Genomic DNA, 14,453 nt, shown 5'->3' with positions numbered 1-14,453 from the left:
TCTCCTAGAGGGTTATCTGTTGTGGGGAGGAGCCGCAAAAGGCGCTGAGGGACCCCAGAAGACGAGGATCGGGGCCACTCTGTGCAAAACGAGCTGCACAGTGGAGGTAAGTATGACATGTTTGTTATTTAAAAAAAAAATGATCCTTTACAATCACTTTAACCTAAAAACAGCATTTGCTAGAGAGGCTTCCTCTCACTTCCTCTGCTGGAGATAACTAGACAAGAAGTAAAGGAATCTCTTCAACGGAGCCTTTGAAAAAAAACTCGAGTTGTTCTCTTTCCCCACTTTATCCAAATTTAAAAAAAAAAAAGTTTGTGCTATAGATAAACATATGTCTTTGGGTCCTGAGCCACCACCATCACTCTATTCAGTGACGTATGTATGTTTATTTATTTGTAAGCTATAATTTTCTCTTGATTTTGCCTCAATTCTAGAGTCGTAATTTGTTTTTTAGGAAAGTAACTGTCCACAGTTCTACGACCCGAAGCCGCAATTTATCCCAATGAATAGGGAGACTACCATCACTTTTAGTGGGATGAATCTTAACCCTTTGCAGGTAATTGTGTGACACTTCAGTCCTTTCCATCTAAAGATGTTTCCTTTTTTGTTTTGGATTCCCCCTCACATTCTATCCTAATCATGTGTTTTTTTTTCTCACTTTAATCCTTTCTGAGCATGCAGCATGCATTAGATTTAAAATGTTGATTCAAGGGGATAAAGGTTAGTGCCTGAATCCTGAATTCGTTCCACAGAAATCTGGAAAAGTTGTTTTAGCAACCTGGTCATACTATAGAGAATTGTATGCCACAAAGAGTAATTGGTTTCATTTTGGTGTATGGTCCAAAAATAACTACTGATACCAATCATGCCTTTGTATGTTTAAGTGGCTGTATCTTCTATGTTTAATGCTGTCTCGGTTTCTCATTACATTTTCTTTTTTTTTTAGTCGGAAACCTTCGTGGCTGGTAACGATAACCCCAATTTAAAGCTGAGGCGCTCTGTACAAAAAGAAGGTGAAACATTCTCACTCACCCTTCCACCGGTATGTGTAGGAATTATAATTTATCCTAAGTGCAGCACCCTGTGGGTTATTTTAATTTTCCATTAATAAAAAACAGTGGCATTTTAAAACCTAAATATCTTTATACCATGCCCAACAAATGACAGGAACAGTCAAGACAGCAATTCTTTTCTAAAACTTAATCTTTCTCTGGATCAGCAGGGCTAAGTAGTCCTGTTGCTTATAGTGTGTTTGGGTACAAAAGCGCTGCTGCATGTTTCAGCTTTTTATTTGTCAGATGACTAAAGTATGATAGAGACACAGATGGCATGCACTTTTTTTGTGATCTACTTTTTTTTTTTTTTTTTTTTGGTGCTGTATAACTAAAGATGTGAACATTAAATTGGAAGTAAACCCTCCTATTGTTCTCAGCCAAGGAAGCTGCCATCTTGGCCTCTGTTTAAGTTTCATCTGCCATGAATCTGCACATGTGATCAGTTATGACACCAGCCATTGGATGGTTTTACAGTTTGGTTGAAAGCACAACTAATGTACCGGAAATGTAGCGGTCTTTCTTTATCGTACATCACGGGACACAGAGCACCATAGTAATAACTATATGGGTTATAGGCCACCTTTAGGTGAATGGACACTGGTATAACCAAAAAGGAAACAGGAAGTGCCTCTCCCTATATAACCCCTTCCATACCGGGAGTATCTCGTTTTTTTTCGCCAGTGTCTTAAGGTGTTGGTCACGGTTGATGAAGTGCTAAGAGAGCTCCGCTAAGCAATCCCTGACGGGATCAAGGAGCTGTACAAACGGATTCATCTAAAGTACTTGAAAGCCAAGTAGATGGTACCTGGGCCTCGTACAAGAGGAAACAAGGTTTTTGCCTGTAATGCTTCTCTTTTGAGAGCTGGACCCTGCGACCCGGCACCTTAGTCATGTTAATACAGCCAAAGCGTTTTCCAGCAGTGGTGCTGTACTGGTCCAAGGGAGTGGACCCGTAAAAGGGGACCTAGTCCTTGAAGGTCTGGCATGACATGGTCCGCCATGATGGGTGAAGGCTGGATCTGTCTGTGATAATTTCCAGAAGTCCTGCAACGTGGATCAGGTAAGTCAGAAAGACAGGGAATGTATATATGATTCACTTGATCTTTCTGGTGTGAGTGTGCGATGCCTTGCCTGTGTTTTGCCACTAGAGGGTGTAAAAGCTACATACCTGGCTTCCAGCAGTCAATGCTTCCCCTGTGATGTGCTCTAGTGTCAGCAAAGGCTTCCTATTTCTCCTGCTCTGTCAGCCATCAGTAGGGGCTTTGGGGGGGGGGGGGGGGGAACCATCCACCATCAGAGAGGTCAAGTTGGACAACCCCCCCCCCCCCGATCCAGCATCTCCACGCGACCTGGAAAGGGATCCTTAAAAAAAAAAAAAAAAAAAGGGGACGGAGCCTAAATCCACACGGGGCATGTGGAGCACAAGGCACACTGCTTAAAAGCTTTACACTCTGGGAGTGTCTGGTTGGCTGACAGAGGGACACAGAGCATACAAGGGCATGTAAGCACTATGGGTGTGTGGATACAGGTATTTCCAAGGGGCACATTTACTCAGCATTGACACTGAGCATTTATAGCAGCATATTATGTAATTGCTAGACTAAAGCTTGGCAGTAGATGCATTTTGTTTAGTACCTCTGCTTTTTTTTTTGTGCTTAGGACTATGTCTGCCCGTAGGAGGGGTAATTCATCAGGGGGGAGTGCAAAGTCGCTGCGGTCAGAGTCTGAGGCTCCTAGTCGCACACCCGCAGTTCCATCCTCCCCTGAAGGACCTGGAGCATCTGGCGAATCTGAGCCATCTTGCCTCACAGGCGTGGTGGCTACCCCCCCAACATGTCAGCTTCTGCATTTGTCACTAAGGACGATTTAGCTTGGCTCTGGCTGGTTTGGAGGGAAAAATAGCTGAATTGTTCACTTCCTCCCAGGAGGTGAGAACGCAGCAGGTCCCCTTGTCCTGCCCTTGACTTCCCCATTTTGGAACAACAATGGGTAGATGATAGTGGGGTACCTTTGAGGGAAGGAGGTTCAGGTGACTCCTCTTCTGAGGATTCAGCATCTGAAGAACCTTTCTCAACTTCGCAATCTCAGAAATTGCTAATTCAATCCCTTTCAATCCCTTTTAGAAAACTATATCTGGTTAAGAAAAAGAATAGATGGTCTTCTTTCAAGACTTCCCCCTCCTATGCCTGGGGCAACAGCCTCCAGGCAGTATCGACGGCCTCCACCGTCGGGGGCAAAGGGTAAGCCTCATAACCAGACAGGGCTACAAAAAGCCCTGGGGTCAGAAGTCCACAAAACAGAATCCCACGACTACGGTGATTTTCAGAAACTTGGCAAGAGGAAATTCGACAGGTGGGTCCTCTCTGTAGTAGCCCTAGGCTACATACTAGAGTTCCAAGAGTTTCCACTATCGCGTTTTCAAAAATCAAACGTTCCCAAGGACCCAGTAAAGAAAACATTCTTATTTCTGGCACTGGACCGATTACTGTGTCAGGGAGTGATAATAGAGGTTCCCTCAGAAGAGAGGGAAATGGGGTTTTATTCAAATCTCTTTATGGTACCAAAACCAAATGGAGATGTCGGACCCATTCTAGATCTCAGGAATCTGAATCACTTCCTAAACATCCGCTCCTTTTGAATGGAGTCAATTCAGTCAGTTTCCACCGGGGGGAGAGAGGTTCTAGCATCCATAGATATCAAGGATGCGTATCTACATGTGCCAATATTTCCCGCTCACCAGAAGTTTCTGTGGTTTGCGGTAGAGCAGCGCCACTTTCAGGTCGTGGCCTTGCCTTTCAGGTTAGCCACCGCTCCCCGACTGTTTACAAAAGTTTTTGCCCCAGTACTAGCAAGACTAAGGGGCCAGGGTATAACAGTAATAGCATACCTAGACGACCTGCTACTGGTAGATCAGTCAATAGCCGGGTTAAATCAAGGGGTGTCAATAACAATCAGTTATATGAGACACCTGGGTTGGATTCTCAATCTAGAGAAATCATTCTTACAGCCGGTAAAAAGGCTGCAGCATTTGGGCCTGGTCATAGACACAACCCAGGAAAGGGTGTTCTTGCGTCAGGCAAAGGTCAACCCTCTAAGGGAGCTGGTCCAGGCGGTCAAGGCAAAGAAGGGTCCTTCCATTCGCCTTTGCATGAGACTACTGGGGAAGATGGTAGCTTCCTTTGAAGCAGTTCCCTGTGCCCAGTTTCTTTCAAGACTGTTGCAACACAGTATTCTGTCTGCTTGGAACAAACGGATCCAAGCCTTGGATTATTCAATAAATCTGGCCCCAAAGGTACACCAGAGTCTCAACTGGTGGTTGATAACCAGGAATTTACAGAAGGGGAAATCCTTCATTCCAGTTTCCTGGAAAGTAGTAACAACGAATGTCAGCCTATGGGGATGGGGAACAGTTCTAGAAGAGACCACTGTTCAAGGGAAGTGGTCAGAGTCTGAGAAGACCTTGCCCATCAATATCCTAGAGATTCGGGCAGTACGTCAGGCTCTAATAGCCTGGACATCCAGGTTGCAGGATGCTCCCGTCAGGATACAATCTGACAATGCCACAGCAGTGACCTATATCAATCACCAAGGAGGCACCAGAAGCCACGCAACCCAAAGGGAGATGGACCATATTCTGTCTGTATTCTTTCTTTACATTCCAGGAGTGGAAAATTGTCAGGCAGATTTTCTGAGCCGTCAACAGTTGTTGCCAGGAGAATGGTCTCTACATCCCAATGTCTTTTTGGTCATATGCCAAAGATGGGTTACGCCGGACGTAGATCTATTGGCATCCAGGTTCAACAAGAAGTTGGACAACTTTGTGGCAAGAACAAAGGATCCACTTGCACTTGGAGTAGATTAGTGATCCCGTGGAATCAGTTTTCACTGATTTATACATTCCCTCCAGGTCGGCTAATGGACAACATTCTAAAGAATCGGGGAATTTCAGGGGGCACCAAAGAAGGGGGACAGAATTTGTCCACTTCTGGGGGCCCGGTGTCTCCTTGTGTGTGTATAATTCCTGTAAAGGTTCGGGTGACGTCCAAACTACCCAAGGTCCTTTCTAGCCCTGTCCAGGAAATTGGGCTACCTGGGTCTGACTCTGGAGTGAATGCTGACCAGGTTAGTAGTTCTTCTCAAACGTCGCCCCCTTCAGCAGGTTCAGTTCAATGGGAAGTAACTGAGGCTCGTGGCAATCTCGCGAGTTCCTCTGGTAGATGCCACAGTCGTCCTATTGTCACTGTGGGGCCCACGCCTTCCTCTTCTGCGGTGCCTGTGAAGGACCGAGGGTGGAAGTCTTCCAGTGGCTGTAAATGTCCCTTGGAAGCTACCTCTAAAAGAGGACCAGTTGTACCGAGGGCTGAGCTTCCATCCTGCTTTACAGTAACTGGTTTTAATGGCTTAGCCATTGAAAGCCAGGTACTGAAAGATAGGTCTGTCAAGATCAGTGATCCCTACTATGGTGAAGGTGAGGAAGTCGACTCCTAGTAAGATATACTATCGACCGTGAAAAGCGTACAGTTTTTGGTGTGAGTCGATTGGCGTTCATCCCCGATCCTTTTCTGTGGGTAGGATCTTAGATTTTCTTGGGCGTTGAGCAGAAGATGGCTTGAGCACCATCAAGGGCCAGGTGTCTGCCTTAGCAGTCTTCTTTCAGCGACCCCTAGCCACTCACTCTTTAGTTCATACCTTCATTCAAGGAGTCCGGCATGTGGCTCCGCCTGTATGGTCTCTTGCCGCCATGGGATTCTCCAGAAACCTCCATTCGAGAATATTTGGGAGATCCCCTTACCTACGTTGTTCCAGAAGGTGGCATTCCTGGTGGCTATTACCTCAGCCCGCAGGGTTTTAGAGTTGGCGGCATTATCTTGTCGTCCCTATTTAGTAGTCCATCGGGATAAAGTGGTTCTTCGTCCCTATCTGTAATTTTTGCCCAAGGTTGTCTCTGGCTTCCATTTGAATGAGGACATTGTGTTGCCCTACTTGTGTCCCAAGCCGGCTCATCCCAAGGAATTTGCTTTGCATACCTTGGATGTGGTTTGTGCGATCCGGGTGTATCTGGAATCCACGGAGTCCTTCCAGAGGTCATTCATTTTTTATTTTTTTTTGGTTACACAAGGACCAAGGAAAGGGCTGGCCGCTTCTTCGGCTACTATCTCCAGATGGATCAGACAGACTGTGACTCAGGCCTATTCTATTAAGGGTCGGGTTCCTCCTTTCCCTGTCATGGCGCATTCTACTCGGGCGCTTAGTACTTCTTGGGCCTTCCGTCATCAAGCGTCAATATCACAGGTTTGCAAGGCAGCTACTTGGTCGTCAGTGCATACCTTCACTAAATTCTCTAAAGTAGATATTTTGGCATCTGCAGATGCTTCTTTTGGCTGCAAGGTTTTGCAGGCTGCTGTCGAGGGGGGTGCCCTCATAAGGGGTGTTTTTTCTTTAAATATTTTTTATTTCAGATGGGGCTCCTGTGACCCGGTTAGGGCTCTTGTGGTCATCCTTGGGTTATTTTGCCCACCCCTCATTTTTCTTTCGCACTGCTTTTGGTCGTCCCAATGGTCAAGATTAAGGAGGCACTGTGTCAGTCGATGAACAAAAGAGAAAATGGGATTTTTGTACTCACCGTAAAATCCATTTCTCTGAGTTCGACGGACACAGCATCCACCCCTCTATATGGAGTTTTTGATGCTTCTATTACTGCTTGCTACTAAACTGAATACCTAGAGCAGGGAGGGGGTTATATACTGACTGAGGACAGCCATGGGCATAGCCAGGTGTTTTATGTTCTGCCTAGCCCTACTCCTGCAGAGACGATATAACCCAATGGTCAAGATTAAGGAGGCGCTGTGTCCGTCGATGAACTCAGAGAAATGGATTTTACGGTATAATAATCCCATTATTGCTTTGCTACAAAAACTGAGACACTCCCAGTATGGGAGGGGCACTTCCTGTTTCCTTTTTGGTTATACCAGTGTCCATTCACCTAAAGGTGTTCTATAACCCATATAGCTATTACTATGGTGCTCTGTGTCCCGTGATGTACTCCAAGAAAAGGATTTTATAGGTAAGCTGTAAAATCCTATTTTTTTTTTAAACAGTTAACTCTATGGGTTTACTTCCGCCTTAAAAAAATGGTTGTAAAGGCTCAAGGTTTTTTTACCTTTATGCATGAAGGTAGAATATTTTGTGTGCAGCAACCCAGCCCCCCCCCCCCAATACCTTTCTGAGCCCCATCTCGATTCAGCAATGTGAATGAGAGCAGCGACTTTCCTGGGTCCCTTCCGATTCATTGGCTGCGACCGCAGTGGGAGTCATTGTCAATCACAGCCAGTCAGCAAATGAGGGTTGAGTGGGGGCGGAGCCGTGCTCCGTGTGTGTGAATGCAAACGCAGGGCAGCAACTCAAAAGCAAGCTTGTTCAGGTGCCGCCATAGCAGGCTGCTTTGCAGGAGGGAGGGGCCAGGAGCGCCGAAAGGAGACCAAAAAAGAGGAGGATCAGGACTGTTCTGTGCAAAACCACTGCACAGAGCAGGTAAGTATGACATGTTTGTTGTTTAAAAAAACAACTTCCTTTTAATATAACTTTTTAAATCTATTCTTGTGAAACATGGTAATGCATGCCTTGTTTAATGTTTAGGCTGCTGTTCTCACGCTGTGTGAAGCCATGCTCTTTTTTTCATTAGACGATAAGTGGAATATTTTTTGGAGAGATTGAGAGCCAGTTGACACCACGGTTTTTTTTTTTTCTGCATCAAAAACGCATGGAAAGTAGGTTATATGGTTTTTAATGGCATAGTTCACATCAGTGCTTGCAGTTCCAGTGCGTTCCAGTTCCAGAAAAAAAAAGTAGAACATGCCGCATTTTTCCTGTACTGGAACGCTGTAAAAAGCAAAAAAAACACACTGGAACACACCTGTCCTTACTTAAGGTTAAGAAAAAAGAGGGGGAAAAATGCACTGGAATGCATCAAAAACGCGCATGCAGAAAAGTATCTGGAACGCATTCCAGACTGCATTTCTGTGGTGTGAACTGGCCCTCAATGATTATTACGTCATTAATAATCATTATAAAAGTCCAAATGGCAGCACATTTTCCTGTTATTTTCAGATTTTGGGGTAATATGTTTTCATTTGCTTGCACTCTGATCATTCGCAAATATCTTTCGCCCTGAAACCTACATTCATTTATTATTACAAACTTCTTGAAAACCACTGTCTGCAGAGTGAGTCTAGAAAATCATTTTAACCAATTCCCTATTTTTCAGCCATTAGTTGTGGTTTTTGTACTAGAATGCTGTATGTCTTCATGTTCACTAAATATGCTTCTATACAGTTTGCTATATACAGTATGTAAATGTCATCTGACTTAAAAAGCTTACTTACTGTATTAAGAAGGATGAGTAGATGCCCTTTAACTTAACGCCAAGAATTGAATCCATACACAATTCAAACTTCAGTGCCTGATCTTTAATGCTGCCAAGCAAACTTTGGCAAATGCCTGGTGGTCGGCAACACGTGCTATCAAGCAAGTTAAAATTAAATGAACTGGTTCCTCCCAAACAAGAAACTTTTTGAAATTTCTGCCCTGTCTCCATTACTACATTTACAAAAATTTGATCAAACTTTATCTCCCAAAATAACTTTAACATGTCAGTCTTCGCTACTTAGATTGGGGAATGCTCTTGACTTGAACCTACTCTGTGAACCCTCTTTCCCCTTATACCCTCTTCTCCCCGTCTCACTGCCTGCATTACTACTTTCCTCTTTAATGTTTACAGGTATTTTATATAATTGCCCTATGGAATGAGGTTTCATTTACGCCTTTTGGGACCCTAAGGCTTGGTTCACATATGCGAATCAGATGCGGTTCAAAACACATCCAATTTGCATATAACAGGAATGGCTTGCAATGGAGCCGGTTCATACATGTCTGGAGTGGCCACGGCCCATTTTTAAAAAGTGTCCTGTGCAATTTTAGGTTCGGTTCAGGTGCAAATTCAAGTAAAAATTTGTATCTGAATCACCTCTGTATTGGTGAAAACAACTGCTCCGGACTAAAAAACTGACTGCAAACCACAGCCGGACATGTATGAATCTAACCTTAACCACTTCAGCCCCAGAAGAATTTACCCCCTTCCTGACCAGAGCACTTTTTGCGATTCGGCACGGCGTAGCTTTAACTGACAATTGCGTGGTCGTGTGACATTGCACCAAAACAACATTTTTTTTCCCCACAAATAGAGCTTTCTTTTGGTGGTATTTGATCGCTTCTGCGGTTTTTATTTTTTGCGCTATAAACAAAAAAAGAGCAACAATTAAAAAAAAAAAAAAAAAACACAATATTTTGTACTTTTTGCTATAATAAATATCCCCATTTTTTTTTTTTAAAAAGCAAATTTTTTTTTCTCAGTTTAGGCCGATATGTATTCTACATATTTTTGGTAAATAAGCGTATATTGATTGGTTTGCGCAAAAGTTATAGTGTCTACAAAATAGGGGATAGATTTATAGCATTTTTATTTTTTTATTGTTTTTTTTACTAGTAATGGCGGCAATCTGCGATTTTTTTTTTTTTTTTTTTTTTTTGTGACTGCGACATTATGGCGGACACATCGGACAATTTTGTCACATTTTTGGGACCATTGGCATTAATACAGCGATCAAGTCTATAAAATTGCATTGATTACTGTAAAAATGTCACTGGCAGTGAAAGGGTTAACACTAGGGGGGCGATCAAGGGGTTAACGGTGTTCCCAGGGATGGTACTGACTAGAGGAAGTGACGGATCGTGGTTCCTAGCTAATAGGAACACACGATCTGTCACTCCTGTCAGAACAGGGAATTGTGTGTTTACACACACATCCCTGTTCTGTCTCTCCTCCTCACGATCACTCGTGGCCGGTGGTCATCGTGACCGTCGGCCACGAACATCGCCACCCCTGCTGTGCAGCCAGCGCGCACACACGCGTCTGCTATCCCGACCCCGCGAACCGATGTATAGCTACGACGGCTCGCGCAGGGGAGCCAACCTGCCACAGTATAACTGCGGCGGTTGGTCAGGAAGCGGTTAAAGGATGTACAACTAAGGGGCGTAGCTTCACCTTGCCATATAACATAATATCAACGCTGTTTGTGTTTCCTCCGCTTAGACACCAAGCTAACTTTTATAAATATTTGCTATATAAACTTTGCTATGTGACTTTTTTTGAGATATGTATGTTACATACCTGACCACATGATTTTTGTTTTGAAAAGTAAATAAACACATTGAAACAGAGAGCAATGGGCAGTAACTTATCAGATTTATTTGAAAAAGATAATTTCTATATCTTAAAAAAAAAAAAAAAAAAAAAAAAAAAGACATTTAGGACTAGCAGGTGGGGATTACAGTATACAGTGTGCTCATAAGTTTACATACCCTGGCAGAATTTGATTTCTTGGCCATTTTCCAGAGAATATTAATGATAACACAAAAACTTTTCTTTCGCTCGTGGTTAGTGTTTGGCTGAAGTCATTTATTATCAGTCGTCTGTGTTTACTCTTTTTAAATCATAATGGCAACAAACAACCCAAATGACCCTGATAAAAAGTTTACACACCCCAGTTCTTAATACCGTGTATTGCCCCCTTTTAACATCAATGACAGCTTAAAGTCTTTTGTGGAATTTGTGGATGAGGCTCTTTATTTTCTCAGATGGTAAAGCTTGCCCATTCCTCTTGGTAAAAAGACAATTCCTGTAAATTCTTGGGCTGTCTTGCATTAACTGCACGTTTGACATCTCTCCAGCGTGGCTCAATGATATTGAGGAGAGATTGAGGCGGCCACTCCAGAACCTTCACTTTATTCTGCTGTAGCCAATGACAGGTCGACTTGGCCTTGTGTTTTGGATCATTGTAATGTTGGAATGTCCAAGTACGTCCCATGCGCAGCTTCCTGGCTGATGAATGCAAATTTTCCTCCAGTATTTTTTGATAACATACTGCATTCTTCTTGCCATCAATTTTGACCAAATTTCCTGTGCCTTTGTAGCTCACACAACTGTAAATGATTGCTTTTTATTATTTTTAAAACAGCAGACCAAAAGTCTGTACCAGATCCAGTGCTGGACATATTTGTAATCTGAGCATTTGTCCTCTTATTCCACTTTTAGAAAAATATTATGAACAATTTGCAGTTTAACTTTGCAGAGGAAGAAACAAAGTAAACTGCTAGCTAAGCCTGAACAGGAAAAAAGATTAAAAAATGTTTTAAAAGTATAGCCAATTACATTGCCTCACAGCACTTCACTATCATAGTGTATAGAAGATTATGGACAACCATAAGCATTTTGTTTTTGATGATAACACCAGTTTAAATACTACGTTTGCTGTCAATAACATATGCCGTAATTCTGCACCCCCTTGCTCCTTTGCAATTTGTGAAATACAAAAACAGCCTCACAATCTGAGCTAGCTGATAAGTTGATCTTCATGGCATGTAAGCACCACAGACCAAAAACACAATTTAATTCATATTTAATATTCAAAGCAAACTCCCCCATCCATACATGTCTCTATGCTTTTTGTTGAGAAATCGCTTTGAAAAACACCCCCTAGCACTTCTGGCTGTGGCCATTTTGAGTAAGGGCATATAATCATGCTGCATTTTTTTCCTGGAATGCATCTGCCCTTCTCTTAAGCATGCACGCAGGAGAGTGTGCTTAGCTGAGAAAACTCCTCCTCCCCTCCAGAAGACTTGGTATGTATGACATATTTTGCCTAGGCAAGAAAACTGAAGAAAAAAAAATGTTTAAAACAAGTGAATATAATACACTTTCCTATATATTTACTAGCAGCATGAGAATTAAAAATAATCAATGTTGATTGGGAGAGTGAAGTTACACTTTAACCACTTCCCGCTCACCATATAACAGAATGACGTGCGCAAAGTGGTTAAGTTATCCTGACTGGACGTTATATGACGTCCTGCAGGATAAGCCGTGATGGCACGGGGGCATGCATCACGGCGATCGTTGGTGTGGTGTAAGTCTGACCCACTGCATCACCGATCTCAGTAAAGAGCCTCTGACATAGCTGATCACATAGTAAAGAGCCTATGTCCAATCACAGCATAAACAGGAAGAGCCGTGTATCGGCTTTTCCTCCACTCACGCGGACAGACGCCGATCGGCTGCTCTCCGGGGGGGTGCGGGGGTGTGTTCTGCCCCCCAGGCCGCCCACCCAGGGCCGCCGGGGATGCCCACCCAGGGCCGCCGGGGATGCCCACCCAGGGCCGCCGACCCATGAGCACCAGGGTTGCCGACCCATGACCACCAGGGTTGGGAATCAGTGCCAATTAGCAATGCCTGCCAGTGCCTCCTCATCAGTGATGCCTATCAGTACCGCCTAGAAGTGCCCATCAGTGCCACCCATCAGTGCGGCTTTTCAGTGTCCATCAGTGCCACCTATGTGTGCCCATCAGTGCTGCATATTAGTGCCTAATCAGTGTCCATCAATGCCACCACATTAGTGCAACCTCACCAGTGCCCATCAGTGCTGCCTCATCAGTGCCCATCAGTGAAGGAGAAAACTTATTTACAACATTTTTTAACAGAAACAAAGAAAATATTTTTTTTTTCAAAATTTTCCGTCCTTTTTTTTTAATTTGCTTAGCAAAAAAAAAAAAACCCAGTGGTGATCAAATACCATCACAAGAAAGCTCTATTTGTGGGAACAAAATGATAAAAGTTTTGTTTGGGTACAGTGTTGCATGGCCACGTAATTGTTTAAAGCAGCCTTTCTCAAACTTTTCAACACGGGAACCCTTGAAATAACTTTCCATTCTCAGGGAATCCCTACTAAAAATTAATAAATCTACAACTCATTAGTGTGATGGTCAGTGGGAAGAATGTTCCTTGCACTTGTAGTCATTGGGAAGAATTATCCCCTTACAGATAGCTAAACAGATCAATGGTGTCAGTGGGGATTTATCTGAGATGCAGAAATTGCTGATTGCTCAAGAAAACCCTAGCAACCTCTGGAGGAACCCTGGTTGAGAAACCCTGGTTTAAAGTGTGACAGCGCTGAAAGGTGAAAATTGGCTTGGGCATTAAGGGGGGAAGTGCCCTGTATTTAAGTGGTTAAAGATCATCTGTAGCTTGTGCATGTGTCCAGAATTAAAGCTGAACTCCAGCTTTTCATACACTTTTACATAGTTTGGGCCAAGCTGGCCAAACACTTTACATAACTTTGAGTGGTGTTGAGCAGAGTTTCTTTTCTTTCTCCCTCTAGTTCTCAATTCAAGACAAAGAGATCGTCCCTCTGGATATATTCATTTTAAACAAAGAGAATGACAAGAAGGTTGATAGCAAACTAAATGGTATGATTTTTTTTTTTTTTTATAGGTTTCTCATCATTGCAGTGTGGATTTTTTATGTGAAATTTGTCCAGTCTTAATTCCATAACAGAGTTAAGTCACAGTAATATGTACAGAGAATTATGGCCATTGCTGACCTTTTTATACATTTTTTTTTTAGTGGTCAGGCTGTTCCTTTTCAGCATTATTTTAAGTCCCTGATCACAAAACGCATGCCGGTAATGAGAGCCAGGGGCCCAAATCTGCTTAATTGTTCTCAGACAGTGACTCAAAGTACTAAAACTGGACCAGAATAGCATCCAGGTTTCTTAGAGCGTAAGGTCAACTCTGGTAGCCTCCATACTTCATAAGTACAGGATTGCATTAAGCCTCATACACATAGGACATATATCCAGCTCCTCTAAACGCCTTCCCTCCTTGCATTAGTGTTTTGTCAAGTTGGATGTTTTGGCAAGTTTGACATGTATAAATGCACCCAGACACATTTATGGGCGTCAAGCGCTTGGATGTTCATTTCATTGGCCAGCATAAGTTAATGCTCAAAAGCTTGACACGCCTAACGTTAACACGTGTTTATACACATGAAGAGTTTTTTCTGCCAAAGCGCTGCTCCCCTTGGAGGCAGTGGGGGGCATAATAAAAAAAAGCCATATGCCTATTTTTAATGCTAAGTGTGCTTTAGAATAACTTAAAGTGGTTCTTAAGGTTCTATGCATTAAGATAAAAAGCCTTTTGTGTGCAGCAGACCCCCCCCCTTTAATACTTACCTGAGCCCCATCTCAATCCAGTGATGTTGCACAAGAGCCAGGAAGTCCCGGGGGCTCTCCTTCATTGCCTGAGACAGCAGGTGCCATTGGCTCCCGCTGCTGTCAACCAAAGTCATTGAGCCAATGAGGAGAGAGAGAGCTGGTGGGACTGAGCCACGGCTCCGTGTCTGAATGGACACAGAGCAGTGGCTGGGGTGCCCCCATAGCAAGCTGCTTGCGGTGGGGGCACGGGGGAGGGCCCAGGAGCGCTGACAAGGGATTCGAAGAGGAGGAT

The 14,453-nt window shown here is 43.5% G+C and overlaps 1 protein-coding gene across 3 annotated transcripts in view; it reads left to right on the top strand.

Moving 5' to 3' along the window:
* Positions 1–14,453, top strand: part of PLXNB2 (plexin B2) — a 323,100-nt gene that overhangs the window by 212,222 nt on the left and 96,425 nt on the right. For all 3 annotated transcript variants that reach the window (XM_073619756.1, XM_073619757.1, XM_073619758.1), the window contains 3 exons: positions 458–559; positions 950–1,045; positions 13,328–13,415. In XM_073619756.1, coding sequence (XP_073475857.1) covers positions 458–559; positions 950–1,045; positions 13,328–13,415 — 286 coding nt within the window. The remainder of the gene's footprint in view (positions 1–457; positions 560–949; positions 1,046–13,327; positions 13,416–14,453) is intronic.

This window comes from Aquarana catesbeiana, linkage group LG03 (genome assembly GCF_042186555.1).
Source record: "Aquarana catesbeiana isolate 2022-GZ linkage group LG03, ASM4218655v1, whole genome shotgun sequence".
Lineage (NCBI taxonomy): Eukaryota > Metazoa > Chordata > Amphibia > Anura > Ranidae > Aquarana > Aquarana catesbeiana.
This window is presented reverse-complemented; position numbering and strand designations above follow the sequence as displayed.